The 24,240-nt window shown below is 50.7% G+C and overlaps 2 protein-coding genes across 2 annotated transcripts in view; both read left to right on the forward strand.

The window, feature by feature from the left end:
* The window catches only part of LOC149522384 (butyrophilin subfamily 1 member A1-like), a 62,151-nt gene that overhangs the window by 12,938 nt on the left and 24,973 nt on the right, over positions 1-24,240 (forward strand). The window contains exons 3-6 of the mRNA XM_089771082.1: positions 22-138; positions 1,750-2,097; positions 8,979-9,260; positions 16,629-16,745. Of these exons, the coding sequence (XP_089627208.1) occupies positions 22-138; positions 1,750-2,097; positions 8,979-9,260; positions 16,629-16,745 (864 nt within the window). The remainder of the gene's footprint in view (positions 1-21; positions 139-1,749; positions 2,098-8,978; positions 9,261-16,628; positions 16,746-24,240) is intronic.
* LOC149522385 (uncharacterized) lies at positions 11,361-14,986 on the forward strand. Its single transcript, XM_089771444.1, has 3 exons — positions 11,361-11,408; positions 13,296-13,758; positions 14,013-14,986. Exons 1-3 carry the CDS (start codon positions 11,361-11,363, stop codon positions 14,780-14,782), a joined length of 1,281 nt encoding a protein of 426 aa, XP_089627570.1. The 3' UTR covers positions 14,783-14,986.

The following is a 24,240-nucleotide window of genomic DNA, read 5'->3' on the forward strand; positions in this document are numbered from 1 at the left end:
TGTTGTTTCTCCTGTTCCCAGGCCCAGTGACGATGACACGGAAGATTCTCACATTCTCCTCTGGCTCTGCAGTGCGCTCCACTCTGCCCGGCTACCTCACGCTCTGCCTCGTTCTGCAGGCTCACAAGCTAGTGTCAGGTAGGAACTCTGGCCTCCTTGCTGGGTTTGCTTCTTGTTCTTGTCATGGCTCCTTCCCCACTCTGGCATGATAAATGCAGAAGTGGGGGCCAGCAAGTGTACCCCAAAGCCTTATCTACCAGGCTTTGGTATAAAACTTCCCCCAAGATCTTAAAAATCTAGATCTTGGGAATAAAACTTCCGCTGCCACCACCCAAATGTTGATAAAGAAATCAGGGGAAAGATCATTTGGGAAATCTTACCCCTAAAATAAAAATCAAGGCACACAATTAACCACTGCCAGGTTAATAAAAAGAAAAGAAAGAACTTTTATTATTACAACAATATTCCTGTTGCAACCATAATGACTAGATAGGGAGGTAACAAAATATACTCATGGAGAAACTCCATGGGCCTAGAGCTTAGTTACAAAGAAAAGCCAATCCTTTAAACAGTGCCAGATCTCAGATCCCATACCCAATCCTTAAAACAATAAAACCTAACGAAACTGCCTAAACTTTACCCTACTTACAGAAAATGAAGAATGGTGTCTTGGAGAGAGAGAGAGACATGCTTGTCCCTCTCTGTAGTTGCAGAGAGCTCTCAGAGAGACAAAAGGGAGAAAAGAAAAAAACTCAAATTCCTTTGTCCCAGTTTGAAAAGTCCCACCTACATTCCTATTGGTCACTCCACCTGGCTAGGTGTAGTTAACCCCTTAATCCCCAGGCTGCTGGCTAACCCTCATAATCATGACAGTTCTCATATAGAGCTCTGCTGTCCTGTGGCTCCTCGCACATACAGAGAGAGGAGACCTTGTCACTCCACTGTGCAGCCACACAGCTCAGGGCACACCCAGAATACAGCCTGAGTTACGAACTCATCGACTTATGACTGTTTTTAGTTACGACCAACTTCCCATTATAGCCCGTTCCCGAGTTATGAATGTGCAGCTGCATTTAAAAGCATGTCTTCTGACTTATGAACAGATCAAGTTATGACCAAGTGTTTGGTACGTAACCCGTTCATAGAATCGTAGAATCATAGAACACTAGGACTGGAAGGGACCTCAAGAGGTCATCAAGTCCAGTCCCCTGCCCTCATGGCAGGACCAAGCACCATCCAGACCATCACTGATAGACAGACCCCTGTGGAACCCCACTTGTTATGCCTTTCCAGCAGGATTGCGAACCATTAATAACTACTCTCTGAGTACGGTTATCCAGCCAGTTATGCATCCACCTTATAGTAGCCCCATCGAAGTTGTAATTGCCTAGTTTATTGATAATAATATCATGTGAGACCATATCAAAAGCCTTACAAAAGGCTAGGTATACCACATCCACCGATTCTCCCTTATCCACAAGACTCGTTATCCTATCAAACAAAAGCTGTCAGATTGGTTTGACATAATTTGTCCTTTACAAATCCATGCTGGCTGTTCCCTATCACCTTGCCACCTTCCAAGTGTTTACGGATGATTTCCTTAATTACTTGCTTCATTATCTTCCCTGGAACAGAAGTTAAACTAACTGGTCTGTAGTTTCCTGGGTTGTTCTTATTTCCCTTTTTATAAATGGGCACTATATAAGTCCCAGAACTTTAATTTTCTTTCCCCTCTGATACATTTCACAGCCCAGTTCACAGTGACTGGACCTGACCATCCAATCACCGTCTCTCTCGGTGGTGAGGCCGTCCTGCCCTGCCACCTCTCCCCCAGGATGAGCGCTGAGAACATGGAGCTTAGGTGGTTCCGACTGAAATTCTCTGAAGTTGTGCACCGGTATGCGGAAGGACGGGATCAGTTTGGACAGCAGATGCCGGAATATCAAGGGAGGACAGAGCTGCTGAAAGACAATATCACCAGTGGGAGTGTTTCCCTGAGAATACGCAACATCCAGCTTTCTGATCATGGAGAGTACATGTGTTTCTTTCAATCTACAGTCTCGTATGAAGAAGCCATATTGGAAGTGCAGGTGGCAGGTGTGTGGCTTCTTTTAATTTCCTAGCAGTATAATAAATGTGGCAGGAGAGCTTATTGTGAGAGGACCCTGCATCATAGAATCCCAGGGCTGGAGGAGTCAGCAGTCATTGGGTCCAGCCCCCTGCCCAAGGCAGGACCAATCCCAACTCAATCAACCCAGCAAGGCCTTTGTCAAGCAGGGACTTAAAAACCTCCAGGGATGGAGATTCCACCACCTCCCTAGGGAACCCATCCCAGCATTTCCCCACTCACCTAGGGAAATTGTTTTTCCTAATATCCAACACAGACTTCTCCCACTGCCACTTGAGACCATTGCTCCTCGTTCTGCCGTCTGCCCCCACTGAGAACATCTTCTCTCCAGCCTCTTTGGAACCCCCCTTCAGGGAATTGTAGGCTGCTCTCATACCCCCCCCCCCCCACACACACACACACTCTTCTGTTCTGCAAACTAAACAAAGCCAACTCCCTTAGCCGCTCCTCAATGGTCATGTGCTCCAGTCCCCGAATCATTTTGGTCGCCCTCCGCCTGACCTTCTCCAATCCTTTCTGTAGTGGAGGGCCCAGGACTGGACAAAATACTCTAGATGTGGCCTCCACAGTGCTGAATAAAGGGGAATATTCATTCTCGAGCAATATATTTATACTCTCCCCAGTCAACTGTCCAAATTTCCATTTCTTGTAATCTTTCTTTTTGTGTTAAAGCTCACCAAGGATTTCCTCAGTAAGCCAATCTGGTGGCCTACCATAATTGCTTTTTTTACTGCACATTGGGATGGTTTCTTTCTGTGCCTTCAATAAGGCTTCTTTAAAATACTGCCAGCTCTTCTGGACTCCTTTCCCCTTCATATTAGCATTTCAGGGAATCCTGCCCATCAGTTCTCTGAGGGAATCAAAGACCGCTCTTCTGAAGTCCAGGGTGTGTATTTTACCACTCTCCTTTCTTCCTTTGGTCAGGATCCTGAAATCTACCATCCCATGATCACTGCTTCCCAGGCTGTCACTCACCTCTACTTCTCCTATTAGTTCCTCCCTGTTTGTGAGCAGCAGGTCAAGCTGTGTGTGTCCCCTGGTTGGTTCCTTCAGCACTTGTACCAAGACGTTATCCCCAACATTCTCCAAAAACTTCCTGGATTGCCTGTGTACTGCTGTATTGGTTTCACAACAGATGTCAGGGGGTATGTCTACACTACCCCCCTAGTTCGAACTAGGGGAGTAATGTATGCATACCGAACTTGCTAATGAAGTCCGGGATTTGAATTTCCCGGGCTTCATTAGCATAAAGCCGGCTCCGCCATTTTTAAAAGCCGGCTTGTTCGAACCCCGTGCCGTGCGGCTACACGCGGCACGGGCTAGATAGTTCGAACTATGTAGCCATTCCGATCTATCTGTACGCCTCGTGGAAAAGCCACTTTGTAGGAATAAGATCCTCCGGAAAAGGGCTTTTTTTCCGGAGGATCGGGGCCAGTGTAGATGCTCTTTTCCGGCTTTTCTAAAAGACGGAAAAAAGCGGCGGACATTTTTATTTAAATGCCGTGGAGGATATTTAAATCCCCCACGGATTTCCCTATTACGACCTGTGAAATTAACATGCCCCTTTCGGAAAAGGGGCCAATGTAGATGAGCCCATTATGGGACAAAGTCAAATTAAGATGCACAACTTCAGCGACGTTAATTGTGTAGCTGAAGTCAAAGTAGCTTAACTCAGCTTTTGGCGCTGTCGGCACTGCAGGAAGTCAAAGGAAGACCACTCTGCCTTCAACTTTCCTTACTCCTTGTGAAAGCAATGTTACCAGCATCGAACAGAGCACCCCTTCCAGTTCAAATTAGCTGTCTTAACTAGACTGCCAATTCAAGCTCTAGAAGATTGACAGCAGCAGCTTTGAACTTCCCTCTATAATGTAGATCAGGGGTTCCCAAGCTTTTTGACACGGGGACCAGTAAATCCATTCACGAACTTTTGGAGGACCAGTAATGTTCATTTGCATATTTGCATATTCATTACTCAAATGATGAATATTCAAATAAGTTGTTTCTGGTCCTCCCAAATCTCCCAGTGCCAGCTTTAGCAAAGCTTTTGATATGGTCACCCACAGTATTCTTTCCAGCAAGTTAAGGAATATGGATTGGATAAATGGACTGTAAGACAGACAGAAAGCTGGTTAGACCAGGGTTTCCCAAACTTTTTACTGTAAGTGGAACCCTTTTTTTTCAGTTCTGCTTTTTGCAGCCCAAAAATATAAACACATGAAAAACAAACTGAGAAAATACCAGACATATAACATGACATATAACATGTCTGGTATTTTCTCAGTAGGTAAGTTGTATTATTACTAGATGTATCAGTTTGTAGTTTCGAACTGCCTGGTTGGTAAATGTGCTCAGGCTGCATGAGTGTGTCTACCAGCCAGACAGGTCGCAACTACTCGAGGGGTTTGTGTGGGGAGGGGGGGGAGAGGGGACGACAATAGAATCCCTGTGCTGGACTAACTCGTGCTTTGTGGGTGGGGGGAAGAGGGGAACGGAGTCGGGTCAGTCCCACTCCCTGCAGGCCGATTCATTCCTCCCCCCTGCTCCCCTTGCTGCACCTCTGGCCAGCCCCACTTCCCCCAACCCCCTCCCCGGCAGCCAGTTCTCCCCTGCTTCTCTTTCCAATCTCCCTTGGCCAGCCCCGCTGCCTGCGTCCAGCCCTCCTTCCAGCGGCCACTTCTCCCACCCCCCACCCCACATCTTCCCTGGCCAGCTCCATGCCCCCAACCTCGCACCCCCCGGCAGCCCTGCTTCCCCCGGCCCCTCAATTTCCCCAGCCTGCCCTGATTCCCCTGTCCAGTTCTGCTTCCGGTGGCCAACTCTCCCCTCCTCACCCCAAAATCCCCTGGCACCTGCAGCTTTCCTTAGCCCTGAACCCTCCTGGTGCCTCCTTTTCCCCTCTTTTTCCCTAATACCCACCCCCTCACCAGTCTCTGCCCCATTCCCCTCCTGCCCCTCTGTGCCCTCACACACAATTTGTTCCATCCTGACTTTCCTCATGCCCACCCCTTCTTTCAAGCCTTCTCCCAGCACCTCCCCCTCCAACCTCCAGTGCCCTTCCCCTCTCCTCTCCTCTTCTCTCCTCTCCTCTTCTCTCCTCTCCCAGCATTACCCTGCCCCCCCATCACTGACACCTCCCCTCCTGCCCTTTCCCTCATGGTCTGCACTTGGCCCCCTGGCATTTGTCTCTCTCTCCCGCACCCCTGTCCCTTGGTGCCTTCCCCTTCCAAGCCCCTTCTCCTTCCATCCCTCTCCTTTCCTCGCCGCCGCTGCTGCACGAGCCGGTTCTGTACCTTCTCCTTCCACGTTGCGGGGCCGGGGTCCGCGCTCAGGCCCCGGAGGCTGAACCCGGAGCCAGCCAGACCCCGCCATGTGCCTCCCGCAGGTTTCAAAACCCCGGGCCATGACGTCACGTCACGCCCGGGCGTCCTCCCTTCCAACGTGCAACGCCGCGCACGGGCAGCAGGCAGCAAGGAGGAGCTGTGCACAGCAGAGATGTCCGGGGCCGAGGGGATGCTCTGGGGGCGAGGCCTGCTCCAGGCAGAGCCGGGGACAGACCCAGCTCCACATTGCGCTGAAGTAGGCCCCGGCTCTTAACTCGCCAGCACTTCCGGGTGCAGGGATGCGGGGCCCAATTCGACCAAATGGGTTGAATCGGCCTAAGGGCTGGCAGCCACCAGGCACGCTGAAGCCCGGCATTTTTTTTGGGCCGCGGACCATAGTTTGGGAAACACTGATGTAGATATACCTTAGGACATCCACCATTCAGTCCTTCTAGGCCAGAACCACTGGTCTCCCCCTTTATTCGGCTTTGGTGAGGCTGCATCTGGATGTGGATGCATTGGAGAGGGTCCAGCAGAGGGAAACCAAAATGATTAGGGGGCTGGAGCATATGACCTATGAGGAGAGGCTGAGCGAATTGGGTCTGTTTAGTCTGCAGAAGCGAAGAGTGAGGGGGGATTTGATAGCAGCCTTCAACTTCCTGAAGGGAGGTTCCAAAGAGGATGGAGAGAGGCTGTTCTCAGTAGTGACAGATGGCAGAACAAGGAGCAATGGGCTCAAGTTGTGGTGGGAGAGGTCCAGGTTGGATATTAGGAAAAACTATTTTTCACTAGGAGGGTGGTGAAGCACTGGGATGGGTTACCTAGGGAAGTAGTGGAGTCTCCAGCCCTAGAGGTGTTTAAGTCTCGGCTTGACAAAGCCCTGGCCGGATTGATTTAGTTGGAATTGGTCCTGCCTAAAGCAGGGGGCTGGACTTGATGACCTTCTGAGGTCTCTTCCAGTTCTATGATTCTATGATACCACCTCCCTGAAAAGCAATGCAAGCACTGAACCACTTCAGCTCTTGGAGAAAGCAATTCTAGGGCACAGCACCCAGAAAACCAACTCTCAAAAGGGATAAAAAACCAAATAAATCAATCTTTTTCTGAGTAAAAGATTTACATAAAGCTCATGAGGATGTTTACCCTCTTTATCAATGAAAGAGAGACACACACACTGGTTGATTTCCTCAGGTAACAATTATTTACACTGGGCTTGAAAGTAAACAAAAGTATTTGTATTAGGTATAAATAGTAGGATTTAAATGTTTGCAAGTGAAAGTAAACAGATCAAAGTAAATTACTAAGTTAAAATGAAAAGAAAATGCATAGCGAGCTCTAGATTTGTACCCTAATGAGTTATTCTTGTTCTAGGCATTATCCTCAGGTCAGAGACAACCTCTTTTATCTTGACCTGGGTCCCCAGTCCTCTTTGGAGTCTGTCACACCAGCCAAAGACAAAAGGCTGATAGTTTCCCTTTGCTTAAATATTCTTTTCACTACTAGGCAGGAATCTTTTGTTCTACATTCTCCTTTCCATGGAAAAATACCTCGGTCAAAATGAAACCCCAGTACTAGGTGATATGCTCACATGCTTACTAGTCTGATCACCTTTGGGCTTACAGGACAAACAAGGCTGTATCCAAGTCTCTAGGTTGATCACCAAGTCCTTAAGGCTTCCAGAGGGCATCAGTAATGGCTCTCATTAGAACATTTAAAACAGTCTCACATTTCATATTTCTAACTTTTCATATAAGAATGATACATACACCAAAATAGGATTTACAGATCCAGCAGACGGTAACATTAAATTTGATAGGGTACATGAGGTATTTTGTATAAAGGCCCTCCACGTTTTTCAAAAAGCTTAGCAAGTGTTTCTCAAAGTGGAACTTAGATCCTGAGGATATCTTCAATAGAAAGATGCTTTGAACAAAATACCTCATTTAACCTATTGATCTTAATGTTACAATCTGCTAAATGTGTATATCCTATGTTTGTGCATGTATTATTTTGTATGTGAAGTTAGAAATATGAAGTGTGGGATTGTTTATAGATCTGAATTTGATAATGAGGGCCATTACTAGTGCTCCAGAAACTTAATGGCTCAGTGAGCAAGTCAACAACCTGTGAATGGGCAAGTTTATCCTATAAGCCTAAACTGTTATTGGTTCTAGAAAGACATGCCACCTTGTAACCTGGCACTGGAATCCATCTTGAATATGGTATTTTTCCATGGAAATGGGGGGGGGGGGGATGTGCTGAACAAAAGGTTCCCATCCTGGGGGAAAATCTATTTAAGCACTGAGAAGCAATCAGCCTTTGTCTTCAGCTGACCTTGGAAACTACTTGGCCCACTCTAAGAGGATACCTGAAGAATTCTGAAAGGCTGTAGAGTCACATCAAAGTATAGATCAGCTTTCTTTTAAACTGAGCTGTTTAGGGTAAGAATTTGAATGTACAAGAGGCCCCCGACTTGTGACCACCCGAGTTATGACCCCCCCACACTTACAATCATTTTTGTAAATGCAGAAGAGGCCGAAAACCCTCGACTTACATCCATGGCCCACATTTATGATGGTGCATGGTGCCTATCGTAAATGAGGGTTTGAGTTACAACACCCCTGACTTGTAACACTTCCCCAGGAACCAATTGCATCACAATTTGGGGGCCCCCTGTTCCAAATTTCTTAGTGGAGTAGAAATAGCTGAGTATTTTTGTTAATTTTAATATAGTAACTTACTTTGCTTTGCCTGTTTTCACTTGCAGCCACTTAAATCCTACTTTTTGTACTTAATAAACACACTTTTGTTTGTTATCAAGCCTAGTGTAAATAACTGTTATGTGGGGGGGGGATGCGAGGAAGCAATCACTGTGCAAATCTTTCATTGATGAAGTGGGCAGCTCTGATAAGCTTTCTGTATGTAAAACTTTTACACTGGGTAAGACAGATTTATTTGGGGATTTGGTCCCTTTTGGGGGTTGATTTCTTGGTTGAGTGTCCTTGCTATGTAACCCCAACTTTGTGCCTTGTCAGAGGATCTAGCCCAGCAGGACAGGGTGATGGTGGGGAGTCTCAGGGTATGTCTACACTACCCTCCTAGTTCGAACTAGGAGGGTAATGTAGGCATACCGCACTTGCAAATGAAGCCCGGGATTTGAATTTAGTTCGTGCCTCGTGTAGCCACACGGCACAGGGTTTGAACGAGTGGGGATTTAAAAATGGCGGAGCCCCGCTTATGCAAATGAAGCCCGGGAAATTCAAATCCCGGGCTTCATTTGCAAGTACGGTATGCCTACATTACTCCGCTAGTTCGAACTAGCGGGGTAGTGTAGACATACCCTCAGAGAGCAGGAAGCTGGGCATAAGTGGTATGATGAGCACACCAGGGGACAACCATAAGGGGAGTTTTGTGATTCACCCTGTCAGACCTGGGTTCTGGGAATGCAGAGAGAGAATTAATTCCCTTCTCCTCTTGTTCTCTTTGCTAATAGTGTATAATTAATGCAGGTTCATTCCACTCTTCTCCAGTTTCAGGCTCGGACCCCCACATCTCTGTGGATGGTCACCAGGACGGAGGGATCCGGGTGGTATGTCAATCGGATGGCTGGCACCCAGAACCCGAGGTTCAGTGGAGAGATCACCACGGGAAGCGGCTGCCATCTGCCTCTGAAGACATATCCAAGGAGGCCAATGGGCTGTTTCACAGCCAGATTTCTATTGTTATAACAGAAGATTCCAACCAGAATTTGTCTTGTTCTGTCAGGAATCCACAAATCAACCAAGGGAAAATATCAACAGTTTCCATAGCAGGTCAGTGCCCACCCACACTGCACAGTGGATAGAATGGATGTAGCAGACATCAATGGGGGGGCTGTCTGATTGTGTGTTTACATGTTTTCTAGATCCTCTTGTGTCAACGCTTTTTCCCTACTCTGGCATGATAAATGCAGAAGTGGGGGCCTGCAATAGCACTCCCAAACCTTATCTTTCCAGGCTTTGGTATAAAGCTTCCCCCCAAAATCTTAAAATCCTAGATTTTGTGGATAAAAGAATCCACTGTCATCACCTAAGTAATAATAAAGAAACCAGGAAGAGACTACTTGGGAAATCTCAGCCCCAAAAGTAAAACCAGGACACAAAAATTAACCGATACCAGGTTAATAGAAAAGAATTTTTATTATCACCACAATATTCCTGTTGCAAGCATAAGGGGTAGATGGAAAAGTAACAAATTAATATACTCATGGGGAGATTCCACCATGGGCCAAAACTTAGTTACATAGTAGAAGAAACCCCATTTTTAAATGCACAGACATCAGATTCCCATTCCCAAACCATAAAACAATAAAACCTAATGGATTTATCTAAACTTTACCCTACTTACAGATAGTAAAGAGTCTTTTCTTGGAGGGAGACAGTGTCTGTCCCCCTCAGTAGCTGGAGAGAAACTACTCAGGGACAAAGGAGGGAAAAACCAAAAATTCCTTTGTCCCAGTTTGAAATTCCTACCTACATTCCTATTGGCCGATTCTACCTGGCTTAGGTAAGGGACATAGTTAACCCCTTAGTCCCCAGGCTGCTGGCTAACTCTCATGATCATGACACTCTTCTAGGCAGGTTTCATGTAGTACATGCCAAAAACTAAACTAGTATCATAGAACCACCTCTGGCATATAGTCCAGACCCAAGTAATACTCTCACTGGCTTAGCTGAGAGCTCTGGACTGGGGGACGAGAGTGTCACTTATATTTGTGACTCGAGGTGCCTAGGGCAGCCCATACTGAAAACAACAAAGTCAAGGCAGGATGCAAAAAGGAGATTAGATTCTCCCAGAGGGCCAGCTATATTCCCAGAGCAATACTAGTTTGGATCTTGCCCAAAATAGCAGGCTGACAGCTAATCATTTAGGGTATGTCTACACTACCCCGCTAGTTCGAACTAGCGGGGTAATGTATGCATACCGCACTTGCTAATGAAGCCCGGGATTTGAATTTCCCGGGCTTCATTAGCATAAGCGGGGAGCCGCCATTTTTAAATCCCCGCTGCTTCGAACCCCGTGTAGCGCGGCTACACGGGGCTCGAACTAGGTAGTTCGGACTAGGGTCCTATTCCGAACTACCGTTACTCCTCGTGAAACGAGGAGTAACGGTAGTTCGGAATAGGCACCCTAGTCCGAACTACCTAGTTCGAGCCCCGTGTAGCCGCGCTACACGGGGTTCGAAGCAGCGGGGATTTAAAAATGGCGGCTCCCCGCTTATGCTAATGAAGCCCGGGAAATTCAAATCCCGGGCTTCATTAGCAAGTGCGGTATGCATACATTACCCTCCTAGTTCGAACTAGGAGGGTAGTGTAGACATACCCTGGGTATCTAAAACTAAAGGTTTGTTATAACAGGAAAAAAAAGAACAAGAAGAGAGTTGTTAATGGTCAGGGTAGTCAGATACATAATATGACTTCAGAGATCATAGATAAGGTTTTTAGCAGCACTGGTGATATGGTGGCTTATATAGTCTCTTTGGAGTACACCCAAAACTTAGGTGGATCTGTCAGTCCTTTGTGAAAAGCTTCTGTTGGTAGAGAAGTTACTCCAGAGGTAAGGAGCCAGACTGAAGACATAATAGAGAAGATGCAGCTGCCTTTTTTTATCCTTTGCCGTGTGGCTTGTACTTCTTGTGCCCCAAACATAAACTCCCAGCACATGGGCAGAGAAAAGCTCTTGGAGTTCCTTGTTCACAGGCATGTCTCCACATGTCCTGATGACTCACAGACATAGCATGGATCCATCCTGTAGTACAGGCGACCTCCGACTTACAACCTCCCGACTTATGACCCCTTGCATTTACAACCATTTTAAAAATGAGAGATGGCTCCTAACCCCCCCCCCCCAATTTACATCTGAAACTCGCATTTATGACAGTGTACGACGCAGACTCCACCCATCATCCCAAAACAGGGAATGTACAGTCAGTCAGACTCACCTGTCTGCAGCTGCTGCTTGAACTGCGTGCGTCTCCACCACATCGGTCTTCACTTTTTAGTTATTTTTGTGAATTATTTGAACTATTAAGTTGTTTTCCTCCATTTCCGTAGTCAATGTTGGTATTTTTAGGGTATGAAATGGATTTTCAGGAACAGAACCACCATTTATAACATTGTGCCTATGGGAAATAAGGGTTCGACTTATGACTGCTTGACTTACAGCGGTTCTCCAGGAACCAATTAGGTTGTAAGTGCAGGGGTTGCCCAGAGGGGTCCTTCCACCTCTGGGTCAGTGGGCAGCCATTCCACCTCACTTCTGCAGGAAATGAGACAAACTCCCAAATCAGTAGTCCTATCGTTTGGTAGCCCAGCCCTAGGTGGGGGTAAGGCAGCAAATGAACAATGTTAATACATGAGCCCAGCCCTGGTTCAGGGTGGGCCACAACCACAGTCAGTATATAGGCTGAGCCCTGGTTCAGGGCGGTGCAGTAAACACACACAGTTAGTACGGTAACTGTTAGCAGTTCAGAGATCCTGACCTTGGTTCAGGCAGGGCAGCAAACAACCACAGTCAGTAAATAGTTCAAAGCACCCTGGCCCTGTTTCAGGCAGGGCAACCAGTAACAGTCTAGCAGTTTAATCAATGGTTTGTCTCCTTGCTCAGTAGAGGTGTAGGCACTTCACCTGCAGTGGCAACTTCTGCCCAAAACCCGCTGACCCAGGCATTTAACTGTCCGCACTATTCCCTGGGCCACTTCCCTTCTCCCCCTCAGTGCATACCTGGGTAGCAGGCTGGTTGCTCAGGAGCTCGAGAATTGTCAGGTCCAGCTGGGGTCCAGGCCAGTCCTCTTTGGCCTGCAAGTCCAGGGGTCCCAGCTGGCTCTCAGCTGTCAGTCGGTGTGGGTGGTCAGGCCAGCCCTCCAGGCCTTGCAGGACTCGGGGTCCCGGACAATTTCTGGGTGCAGAGTGGGGTAGGTGTCCAAGCTGGCCCTCAGGGTCAGGCATGGTGGAGGGTTCAGGCCAGTCCTCTTGCCTTTGCAGGTCACAACCGCACCCAAGTTTAGATCTGCCTTTCAGACAAACCACGCCTGGTGGCCCAGGCCAGTCTTCAGCCTCCCAGGCCGGGAGCACTAGACTGAGTCCTCAGGCTGCACTTCTATAGCTCTTGCCCCGCCTCCTGGTTTCCTGTCCGGTGCCTGGGCAGGGCCAGGCCTGGCCCAAAATGGCCCCAAGAGGAGTCCTTCTGCCTCCAGGTCTGTGGGCAGCCACTCTGCCCCACTATATATAGACCATGGGTTTCCAAATTGGGGGGGCATGTGAAGAAATTCCAGGAGGGAAGTTTGCTGCCCTGGTCAGTTCCTTTTTTTTTTTGCCCAACAAGTTTTGCTATTTTGGGGGGTTGGCAGGTGGGAGGGTTTTTCAATGTTGAAAAGTTTGGGAACCACTAGTATAGATAATCCCTGAGGGTACGTCTACACTACAGCGCTAATTCGAACTAACTTAGTTCGAATTAGTTAATTCGAACTAAGCTAATTCGAACTAACGCATCTAGAACTAAAAACTAGTTCGAATTAGCGTTTTGCTAATTCGAACTAGCGCGTCCACACTGATTGGATGCAGGGGGGCATTTAAGGGCAGCTGAAACCGGTTCTGGCAGGGCATCAGGTCAGTAGTTGCTTTGTGTGGCTGCTGTCTGAGGCTATCTGAGGCTCGAGCTTAAAGGGACCGCCCTGGACAGCCGGTTCTCAGCTTTTCCTGCTTGCTTGCCAACCTCGCCGAGGGACAGCAAAGCGTTGGTCTCTGTGCCCGTCTGTGTCGGTGCTTCCCTTCGGGGGGGGGGGGGGGGCGCCACAGGAGGCAACATAGAGCCAGAGCTCGCCCTGCACCTTCTGGTGCACTTTCTGGACTTGCTGCTGCAAGCCTGCCAGCAATGGCTCGAGGCTGCCTGGCACCACCTGGTGCACGTCAGCCCCCTGCCTCTCCGCGTGGCCGCCCTGGGGGCCGTGGAGGAGCCGTGGCGGTGCCCCGGCACCGGCGTGCCCCGCCGCGTCTGGACACCAGCACCGACTGGCGGGACCGCATTGTCCTGGAGCACTGGGAGGACCGACAGTGGACCCAGAACTTCAGGATGAGGAGGGACACCTTCCTGGAGCTCTGCGAGTGGCTCGCCCCTGCCCTGCGCAGAAGGGACACTCGCATGAGACCCGCCATCCCCCTCCAGAAGCGGGTGGCCATTGCCCTCTGGAAGCTCTCCACGCCGGACAGCTACCGATCCGTCGGGAACCAGTTCGACGTGGGGAGATCCACCGTCGGAGCGGTGCTCATGCAGGTATGACACTCGTCGGCCACCGAGCCAGGGGGGAGGGGGGCTGCGAGGAGGGGATGGGCCGCCCCAGGGACAAGGGGGGGGGCGGGAGGAGGCGAAAGCGCCCCGCACCGGAGGGGTCGGGCTGTCCCGGCCATACTACACGCCGCCAAGGGGGTTGCTACCGGGAGTGGGGTGCGGGGCACTGCCAGGGCACGCACGCTCCCAGCCACCCGGGCGCCCCACTGATTGGCGCTTTGCTGTGTCTCTCTCCGCAGGTGGTCAAGGCCATCAACCTGGTGCTACTCCGCAGGGTGGTCCGCCTCGCCGACCCGGACGCCATCATCCGGGGATTCGGCGCCCTCGGCTTCCCCAACTGCGGGGGGCCATCGACGGGACGCACATCCCCATCCATGCCCCGGAACACCAGGCGTCCCGGTACGTCAACCGCAAGGGGTACTTCTCCGTGATCCTGCAGGCCGTGTGTGACCACCGGGGCCAGTTCACGGACATTAATGTGGGCTGGTCCGGCAAAGCACACAACGCCCGGGTGTACCGCAACTCATCCGTGTGCCAGCGGCTGCAGGACGGGACCTTCTTCACCGACCGCCACATCAGGGTCGGGGACGTGGACATGCCCGTGTGCCTGGTGGGGGATGCCGCCTACCCACTGCAGCCCTGGCTCATGAAGCCCTACACGGGGCACCTCAATCCCTCCCACCAGACCTTCAATGCCAGGCTGACCAGGGCCCGCATCGTGGTGGAGGGGGCCTTCGGGCAACTGAAAGCCTGCTTTCGATGCCTCCTCACCCGTCTGGACCTGGCCGAGCACAACATCCCTCCCATGGTGGCGGCATGTTGTGTGCTCCACAATTTGTGTGAGCGAAAGGGGGAGGCTTTCCTGCCAGCCTGGATGGCTGAGGCTGACCACATGGCTGCACACTACGGTCAGCCCCGCACCGCCGCCGTCCGGGAAGCCCAGCGGGGGGCCATCCGGATCCGGGAAGCCCTGCGGGAGAGCTTCCAGGTGGAGGAGGAGGAGGACTGACCTCTCCCTTGCATGCCCCACTGGGGCCTTCTTCCACCCTACCCTCCTTCCCCTTTCCCTTCCCTATCTACTGTAAAATAAAGACACCTGTTTTTGAAACATAAACATCTGTTTATTTAACATAACTGGGTGTGGGAAGGGAGGAATGAGGGTGGGAGAGGGGAGGGGGAAACCTGGGACGAGGGAGCTGGAAGGGGAGGGAAGGGAGGAAGGGAAAGGAAAGCTCAGGGGTGGGAGTCCGGCTGCCTCTCCCGTCTCGCCACACTGCAGGTCCGGGGGCGTCGGTGGGAAATGGTTGTGGAGGGGGGGGCAGGAGGGACAGGGGGTGTGGAGGAAGCAGGAGCGGAAGCAGGAGGAGCAGCAGGGGGAGGAAATGGGAAGCGGTTGAGCAGGCTCTGGAGGTGGCCTCGCAGGGCACGGCCCTGCTCCTCCAGGGCCTCCAGACTCCTCCGGCGCAGCCTCAGGTCCTCCTGGACCCAGTGGTCCTGGAGACGGAGCTGTTGATCCAGGAACCGGAGGTGCTGCCTCTGGTACTCCTCCAGGTTCCTGGCTCTCCTGCTTTCCCGGGCGCGGGCGGCTGCTGCAGGCGGGGTGGTGTGCCCTGCAGTCCCAGGTGCTGCGGCTGTGGTGCAACAAGACCAGCGGTCAATTACCCCAGGGGCCCAGGTGTGTGAAACCCAGCTCCCCTCTGCAAGGCCAAGGCCCCTGCAGGATCCCCAGCTGCTGCTCCTTGGTGGGCAAGGCCCAGGCGCATGGTCCCGGGGCTCCCTCTCGCCCCAGCCCCCCGTACACATAAGGGGAACACGAGGGTACTCACAGGTGGACGCCTCCCCGGCCTCAGACGGCGCAGGCGAGCGGCTCTGTGGGGTGCCTTGGGGGTCCCGGGTCCCGGGCAGGCTGGCGGCAGGCTCCTGGCTCTCAGAGCCCTCTTCCTCCTCCTCCGTCTCCAGGAGCGGTCCCTCTGCCCCGGGGTCAATCACGTCCCGGGGGGCAGGGATGGCATGAGCCCCCAGGAGGCGGTCCAAGGCGTGGAAGTGGGGGCAGGCCTCTGGGTCGGCCCCTGGCTGGCAGGCCCGGGAGTAGGACTGCCGCAGGTCCTTAATTTTGCAGTGGACCTGCTCCCGGCTGCGCTGGTGGCCCCTGGCGGCCAGGCTGGCAGCCATACGGCCGTAGACGGCCGCGTTCCTGTGGCTAGTGCGGAGATCGTGGACATTGGAGGCTTCCCCCCAAACCTCGATGAGGTCCACGATCTCCGCACTTGACCAGGTGGGTGCCCGCCTTTTGCGCCCCCGGGCAGGCTCCTGGGAGCCACCAGGCTGGTCCTGGGGAGCAGTGGAGGGCTGGGTGTCCTCGGATGGCTGGCTCATGTTGTGGCAGGTGCAGGGTCTGCTGGCACGGGTGCTTGCAGCCTTGCAACTGGCACAAACTGTGTAGCCAGCCCGTGGCCCTTTAAGGGCTCCGGGGCCGGGAGGGGGGCAATAGAGTTTCCCTGGTGTTGGCCAGAGTGGCCACCAGGGAAACCTGGGAAGCCTTAGCCTCCCACTAGTTCGAATTAAGGGTCTACACAGCCCTTAATTCGAACTAGCTAGTTCGAACTAGGCTTAATCCTCGTAAAATGAGGTTTACCTAGTTCGAATTAAGTTCGAACTAGCGGAGCGCTAGTGTAGCGCCTAGGAAAGTTAGTTCGAACTAACGTAGTGTAGATATACCCTGAGTGACTTTAGGTGCCTAGTGGGACAAATGGCAGGCAGAGGCTTTCCAGGTCGCAGTGGGGCTAAAAGTTGGGTTTAGGTGACAATGCTTTTGTGGAACTTTGTTTCCAAACTAATGGCACTTTCTCTTGCAGAGCTGTTTTTCCCAAGGGTCAATCCCTGGCTGGTGGCTCTGGGTGTGATCCTGGCTCTCCTGGCTGTTCTCATTCCCCTGGTCAGTTACTGCTTCTGGAGGCAGCACCGAGTGAAAGGTAAAGTGACAGGAAGAGAGGATACAGTCTGACCAGAGGGTTAAAAAAAAAGCAAAAGATCAAACTCATTCCCTGGATGCGGCAGGGGTTTTCTGGGATACTTCTGATATCCTGAAAACCCCCCACAGTCTAGACATACCCTGAGAGATGGACAGTGGCTGAGGGAGAAGGAGGGTCTTAATTAATAATTATTCAGAAACATTTGAAGTGAGTTATGGTTGCACTCATCAAGAAACCAAATCATAACAACTTAGGAAATATAAAGTACAGGCAGTCCCCGGGTTACGTACAAGATAGGGCTGTAGGCTTGTTCTTAAATTGAATCTGTATGTAAGTCGGAACTGGCGTCCAGATTCAGACACTGCTGAAACTGACCGCCAGTTCTGACTTACATACAGAATCAACTTAAGAACCCCAGGCGTCCCCAAGTCAGCTGCTGCTGAAACTGATCAGCAGCTGATTCCAGGAAGCCCGGGGCAGAGCAACTCTGCCTGGGGCTTCCTGTAGTCAGCGCTGGCCAGTTTCAGCAGAAGCTGACTTGGGGACTCCTGGGGCAGAGCAGCTGGGGTGCTGCTGGGTTGCTCCAGTAGCGCCGCTCCTGGGTGCTACTGGACCAACCTAGCAGCACCCCATCTGCTCTGCCCCAGGCGTCCTGATTCAGCTGCTGCTGAAACTGACCAGCAGCCGCTGAATCAGGACCTGGGGCAGAGCAGCTGGGGTGCTGCCGGGTTGGTCCAGTAGTGCCCAGAGCGGGCGCTGCAGGACCAATCGGCAGCGCCCCAGCTGCTCTGCCCCAGAGTCCAAAACAAAAGCCTGGTCTGCTGGGGGGGGGGAGCACACTAGCTGCCCCCCCCTCCCCAGCAGACCAGGGACACGGGGAGCAGAGCCTCTGAGGCTTTGCTCTGGCAAAGCCTCAGAGGCGAGGGACCTCGCCGCGGCTGCGGCTTCAGTCCGGGAGCCTGTGGTCTGCTGGGGACGGTCCCCAGCAGACCACAGGCACCCAGATTGAAGCGGCAGCAGCGGCGGTTCCCCGCGCCTCTGAGGCTTTGCTCTGGCAAAGCCTCAGAAGCGCGGGAACCCGCCCGGTGCCTCTGGTCTGCTGGAGACGGTCTCCAGCAGACCAGGGGTACCGGAGCAGCTTACCAACGGGGCTTTCTCACCCCGACTTCCGGGGCGAGAAAGCCCCGTTCGTAAGTGCGGATCCGACGTAAGTCGGATCCGCGTAAGTCGGGGACTGCCTGTAAAGGTTAAAAAGTCCAGTGCAATTTCTAATAACAAAAATCATATCTAATATCATTAGTAAATGAAACACCATTCTTAACTCCAACCAAAATACATCTCGACTTATTGGTGTTAATAATAACTTTCAATTTTAGTAACTATCAGTTTATACTAATTGTGTTTATGAATATTTACTCTTCGTTATTTTAATGGCCATTAAAATGGCAAAAACTTATTGCTGAAATAGTGTTATTATGACAGTAATTGTAAAGGTGACTCATTTAATACATACTTCTTATCATATATTTTAGAAATATATATATATATACAAATGAGTCCATTTGTTCAAGAGATTCTCCTAAACCATAAGAGCTAGGACCACACATGAGGCAGTGGAACCAGGTTCCTGGGAGCTGTGGAGGGCTCTTGGGGGGCTCGAGGGTCACTCATGCTGTCCCGGTCACTTGGTGTGGCAGCTGTAGTTTGGCTGAAGACAGTCAGGGCCAGCTTCCTGCCACAAGCCCTTTCCCCTGTGGCTGCAACTTTAAGGGATGCAGGAGAAGGGGAACTATACAGTTCTGATGAGCAGGGCTTGACGACTGTGATGAAAACCCACTCGCCAGCCCCGCACCACACATGCACCACACCCTCACCACACATGCACGCACTGCCGGTGAACGGGGCGACTGGCTGAAATCTACTCGCAGAAACCCCAGTTTAACAGGCTCCTTTGTGCTGCTCCAGAGTGGGGCAAAACAGCCAATGTGGTGGTGAATCCAACCATGGCCATGACAATAATGAAAAGGTCTTTATAGTTAATACTTATTTCATATATAGTTCATATTTTCAAATATTAGAAGTATAACATGTTACCATTCCCTTTGGGTGTTTTCTTTAAATTTATGTATGGAATTTGCAAGTGAATGAATGAATGAATGAATGAATGAATGAATACCTTTTCCAGTGCAAGAAAAGAAAAGAAGGTTAAAATGGACCTAAAGTTGAGAAAACAACTACTGTATATTTGAGAGAGGTTATGCATCTGTTTGTCTATCTGTCCGTGAATCCATTTGTTCAAGAATTCCTCTTAAATTGTAAAAGCTAGGATCACCAAATCTGGTTTGCAACATCCTCTTATCCTAACTTAAACAAAGGTCAGGGTTGGGTTGTGCTAGGAAAATACCTGGAATGCAAATATTTCTCATAAAACTCTAAGGTAGGGATCTGCTACCAATCATAAATACCATATTTTAGTGAATATACCTTGCACCCGAATACAGGCAGTCCCCGACTTACGTGGATCCGACTTACGTCGGATCCCTAGATACGAACGGGGTGAGGCAACTCCTGCACATGCGCAGCAGCATTCCCGGGGCTCGCTCACCTGGGTCCTAGGATCCTCCTCCTCCTCGGGCCGGCTCCGACTGGGGTCCTGCAGAGCTTCCGGGCAGAGGAAAAGTGCCTCCCCACACCCGCTGCTCCCCCCCACCCCCCTGCCTGCCCCCTCCCCTGAGCAACAGGCTGCCAAACAGACAAAAGCAGCCTCTCTGCCCCTCCTCCCCTCTATACATGCAGGGCTCCTGGAGCGCAGCAGCGTCCCCGGGGCTCGCTCACCTGGGTCCTAGAATCCACCTTCTCCTCCTCTTCGGCCGGCTCCAACTGGCCTCTGCCTGCAGCAGCTGGCCACAGGGACAGGGATCCCGCAGAGCTGCCGGGCAGAGGAAAAGTGCCTCCCCACGCCCGCTGCCCCCTCCCCCCCGCGGCCTCGCATCCTGCACGCCTCCCCCCTCTCCCCTGCCAGCAACAGGCTGCCCCCTCCCCTGAGCAACAGGCTGCCGAACAGCAGACAAAAGCAGCCTCTCCGCCCCTCCTCCCCCTATACATGCTGGGCTCCCTGGGCAAACAAAGACTCCACCAAAACAAACAAAGTGCTGGCCTCATTGTGTTAGCAAAAAAAGGACCCTCCTCCTAGAACCCTGGGTGGTGTGTGGAAATAAAGCTATTAGCTCAAAGCATGGTGCAGAGCTGTTTGGTATTTGGTGAGTTACTCCTTTAGTCCTGAGTTTGTCACAGGGACAGAAATAGATGTGAAATCTTCTGAACAGGGGAACAGACAGCAAAACAAACATTAGAGGGGAGTTAACCTTTCCCTATGCTATCCAAAACTAAAAAAATGTTTGGCTTGAGTTTCCCCTACAATATGTACCAGTTCCGACTTACATACAAATTCAACTTAAGAACAAACCTACAGTCCCTATCTTGTACGTAACCCGGGGACTGCCTGTATACCCCACAGTTTTTCTGAATTGAGTAAAAAAATCTTGTATACCCCGCGCATGAGTATAACCCTCGGGGTATACAAGACTCTTCTTTCAAACTGTGCTGGGGTATATTAGCTAATTTATGGTGCCGGGAGCAGGGAGAACTAGCCAGCCTAAATGCCCCAGTTCTTGCACAGCCGCCAGCCTCCAGCCTCCAGGCGGGGGAGCACTCATCCCTCTGGTTCCTGCGGCTGCACAGGAACTGAGGAATGAGCACTCCCTCACCCCTTCCTGAGACTGCCCGGGAACCAGGGGTATTAGTGCTTCCTTGCCGAGAGGCTGGAGACTGGCGGCTGCGCAGGAACGCACCAGGTGAGTAAAAAAATTATTGTATACCCGACACCCATGTATACCCCGCGGGGTGGGGGGTGTGTGTGTGCAGGGTTTGTAAAAACGCATATAACCCACAGATTATATGCACTAAAATATGGCATACTGAAGATAACCACAGGGGAGTAGCTGTACCTGTAAGACAGAGGTCAGCTGGGGAAGGAATTTTGCTGGCCACCATCCACAGGTAAGGTTCTCTTGCTTGTGTGACAGCTGGGAGAAGCCTGGGTAGAAAGAAAAAAAGCCTGTTTAAAGATCCATTTAATTTAATCTGGAACCATAGACAGTTAAATGTGTTAATCATAATTGTGTGGCTATTATATTCTGTTATTGCTTTGTGTTGCTACAAATGGGAAACTTTCCACAGCAAAACACAAAAGAGGAGAAAGACATCATGTCTTTTATTGCTTTAAGTCCTCCATTGCCACCTGTTCCATTCCTGTGCATGTGCCCAACCTGTCTTGACCTCCCCCTCTTTCTGTCAATATCTTCTTGATACTTTTTTTGATTTGTTTTGAAGGGGCAGAGAAGGGGTTAGATCGCCTATTTTGATTAACAGTTTTCTGATTTGCTGAGTACAGAGTTTAATAAATGAACAATTTCAGTTATGAAATAGCAAAAAAACACTTGAAAAAAAGTTTTGAGATTCTCTTGGAAATTCACCAAGTTTATCCACAAGTGGGGTTTCTTTACCTATTTGGCTCTCCTTTGTTAATTAGGCATCTTTGAGTGATGTTCCATCAGTAGGTGTTCAAACAGCCGTTCTTCCTGTTCATTGGTCCTTTTGTTGGTGGACTTCTCATTTACTATTTTGAGGATTTGTTTTCATGTAACACAGCTTCTTCAAGAGAGATGTCCCTGTGGGTGCTCCATAGAATGTGTCAATGTGTCCCAGTGCCATCGAGCTGAGTTTTCACAGCAGTGCCTGGGGGGCTGTGCATGTGTGACAACTATGGCATGCATGTGCCATGTGTCCTGACCGCACATGCATGGCTCCCCTCCCCTCTATTCCTTCTTACCATCCCCGGCTTGAGACGGAGCTCGGCAGTGCTCTTCACTCCTTATCATTAACTTTGTAGATAAGTAGATAGTTTTATTCTTTTCTTCTTCGTTCACTTCGTTCACTTCCCGTTTGATCCAAGTTTGCTCTCCTGGAAAAAAAAAATTCCTTCCCGAAGTTGGTATCTTTTTCCTGCTGTTATTCAGACTACATAGGTTCTAACTAATGATGCTGTTCAAGCTGCAATAACACCATGCCTGTATTTCATTCAAAATGTGTCCAATGCCTAGGGGAATCCCATGTCCAGCAGGACTGCTATCATTGTGCTAAGCTTAAAGTACAAACCCGCAGAGATAGGCATCTCCAACTAAAAATGATCATGCTGGAGAAGTCCCAGCACTCAGCCTCTGATCCAGAGGGTTGATAAATCTCAAATCGATAAGAAAAAAAAGTCCCCCAGGAAACACGCCTCTTTTGCCTCTTAAACCTCAGTCACCCAAACAGTGCACAAGTACAAAATCGGCACTTAGGGCCCAAATGGTACCATACATCAGCATATACGATGCACCAGGCATCTCCAGCACTGATCACAATGTTTCCAAACATGGTGTGCACAGAAGCCGTACTGAGGCAACAGGCCTGACCATGCCTGCCTCACACAGCTCAGGGACCAGCACAGTACTGAGCAACCAGGATGTCACCATGTTGGTGCAGAGAACTGCCAACAAGGCACCGAAACAATCATCTGCACCGGATGACAGTGCTGTGGTAACACCTGTCGATACTGTGACCACTGTGGCACTGGAGCAGACATCCGCACCAACAACTACACCCCTGGAACTGGTACCGGCTATGGTTCAGATTCCAACAGCACTGTCTACCCTGGCACCGAGGTACCTACATCAGAAAGACCTGCACCTGGTCTCTTCCACTTTTAATTCTCAATTCCTTGGCACCAGAACTTCACTTGCCACAGTGGTACCAAAACATTGCAGGTAGCCCATGGAGCTATCCAGCAACAAAAATGATGATTGTGGGGGCTTCACATTTGTCACCTGGCACAGAGGTCTCTGCAGCATCCACTCATCCTACCTTTAGATCCCCTTTGGGCAGCGCTATCCCACATTGGGGACTCTGAGTGGGCCGGTCCTACCCAGGGGCCGCACCTCACTCCCTTTTTTACTTCACAAACTCAAGGATTGTTCACAGAGCGCCATAGAATTCCCTACGGGGAAGGGGGACTCAGGACCACCCTCTCTCCAAGTCCCAACTCAGGGCCCTAAGGGCGGGGAGCCTTCTCCCCAACCTGGCTGATGGGGCACCAACAGCCTCAACTCGGCAGCCCACCAACAGCTCCGCCCTGCGTCGTTTCCTCCCCCGTGATTCTCACTCTGGGGAGCCTTCTTCCCCACTCTCTCTGTAGCCCCAGGTTGCTTCCTTGCTCACACCTTCCAACGCTGATTCTCTTCATTCCCACCCCCCTTTTACTCTCAACTCCCCCTTTTTATGGGCCAGGCCCTCCTTTCTTGCCCATTCATGTCCTTTCCTGCAGGCCTGCCCTGCACTATCAGGCACAGCCTCCAGCGTCCCCGCACCTGCCCCATGCTCGGCACAGGTGCCAGGGCTCAGAGCCGCCAGCTGCGCACCTCCTCCCCTGCCCATGCTGGCCGCCTCTTCTACCAGCTCCAAGCCGGCAGCCATGTGGCATTCTGGCACGGACCCTCCCCCTGGGTCCTTGAAATGGGTGCGGGGTCCTGATGCCCCATCACAGGGACCATACTCATGGTTGCCACAACCCATGCCATACTCTATACATTGGCAATATTGGAGCCTACAATTTTAGAAATAAACATACCAATAAGCAAAACACACAACCTGTTCCCCCTATCCCCCACCGCAATCTCCATCACCACAAAGAATGGAGGAAGTGGTGCAGGACCCACAATCTTGTGAATCAAGACTGGATATATCTCCAGACACAAATTCATCATCTTCTCCCGATGAGACAGTGATGCCACCACTACCAGCTGATGATTTCACTACTTTTCAGGACCAGTTTAAAAGAATGGCAGCTGACCTGAACATGGCCATGGAGGAAGTCACAGAAACTCAACACAAGCTCACTGACATCCTCCAAACAGCCCTATTGGTGAAAATCACCTGACCCATAAATTTGTCAGTCTTGGACCCCATAAAAATGATCTGGCAGACCCCAGTCACCATTCCACCTATGTGTAAGTGAGTGAATAGAAAGCACTGTGTTCCTCCTAAGTCATCCAAATTCCTCTTTACACTCCCCCCCCCCAATTCTTTGATGGTGAAAGCAGCACATCAGAGGAGTAAACAACAACAACCTCATTCAGCCCCAGCTGACAAAGAAAGCAAGAGCTTAGATGTATTCCAGAGGAAAGTCTACATTCATCCACCCTATAATTTAGGTTAGTGAACTACATGGTGTTACTTAGCATATGACTTCCAACAGAGAGGATTCTCTATATAAATGTCCTGGAACTCAGAGTGATCAGGCTTGCATGCCATCACTTCCTACCAGTATTACTTGGGCAGACTTGTCAGCCTACATCAACAGCAATGCATGCATGTTCTATATATATAGGCAGGGCAG

This window comes from Pelodiscus sinensis, chromosome 19, assembly GCF_052426305.1.
Source record: "Pelodiscus sinensis isolate ZL-2025 chromosome 19, ASM5242630v1, whole genome shotgun sequence".
Classification (NCBI taxonomy): Eukaryota; Metazoa; Chordata; order Testudines; family Trionychidae; genus Pelodiscus; species Pelodiscus sinensis.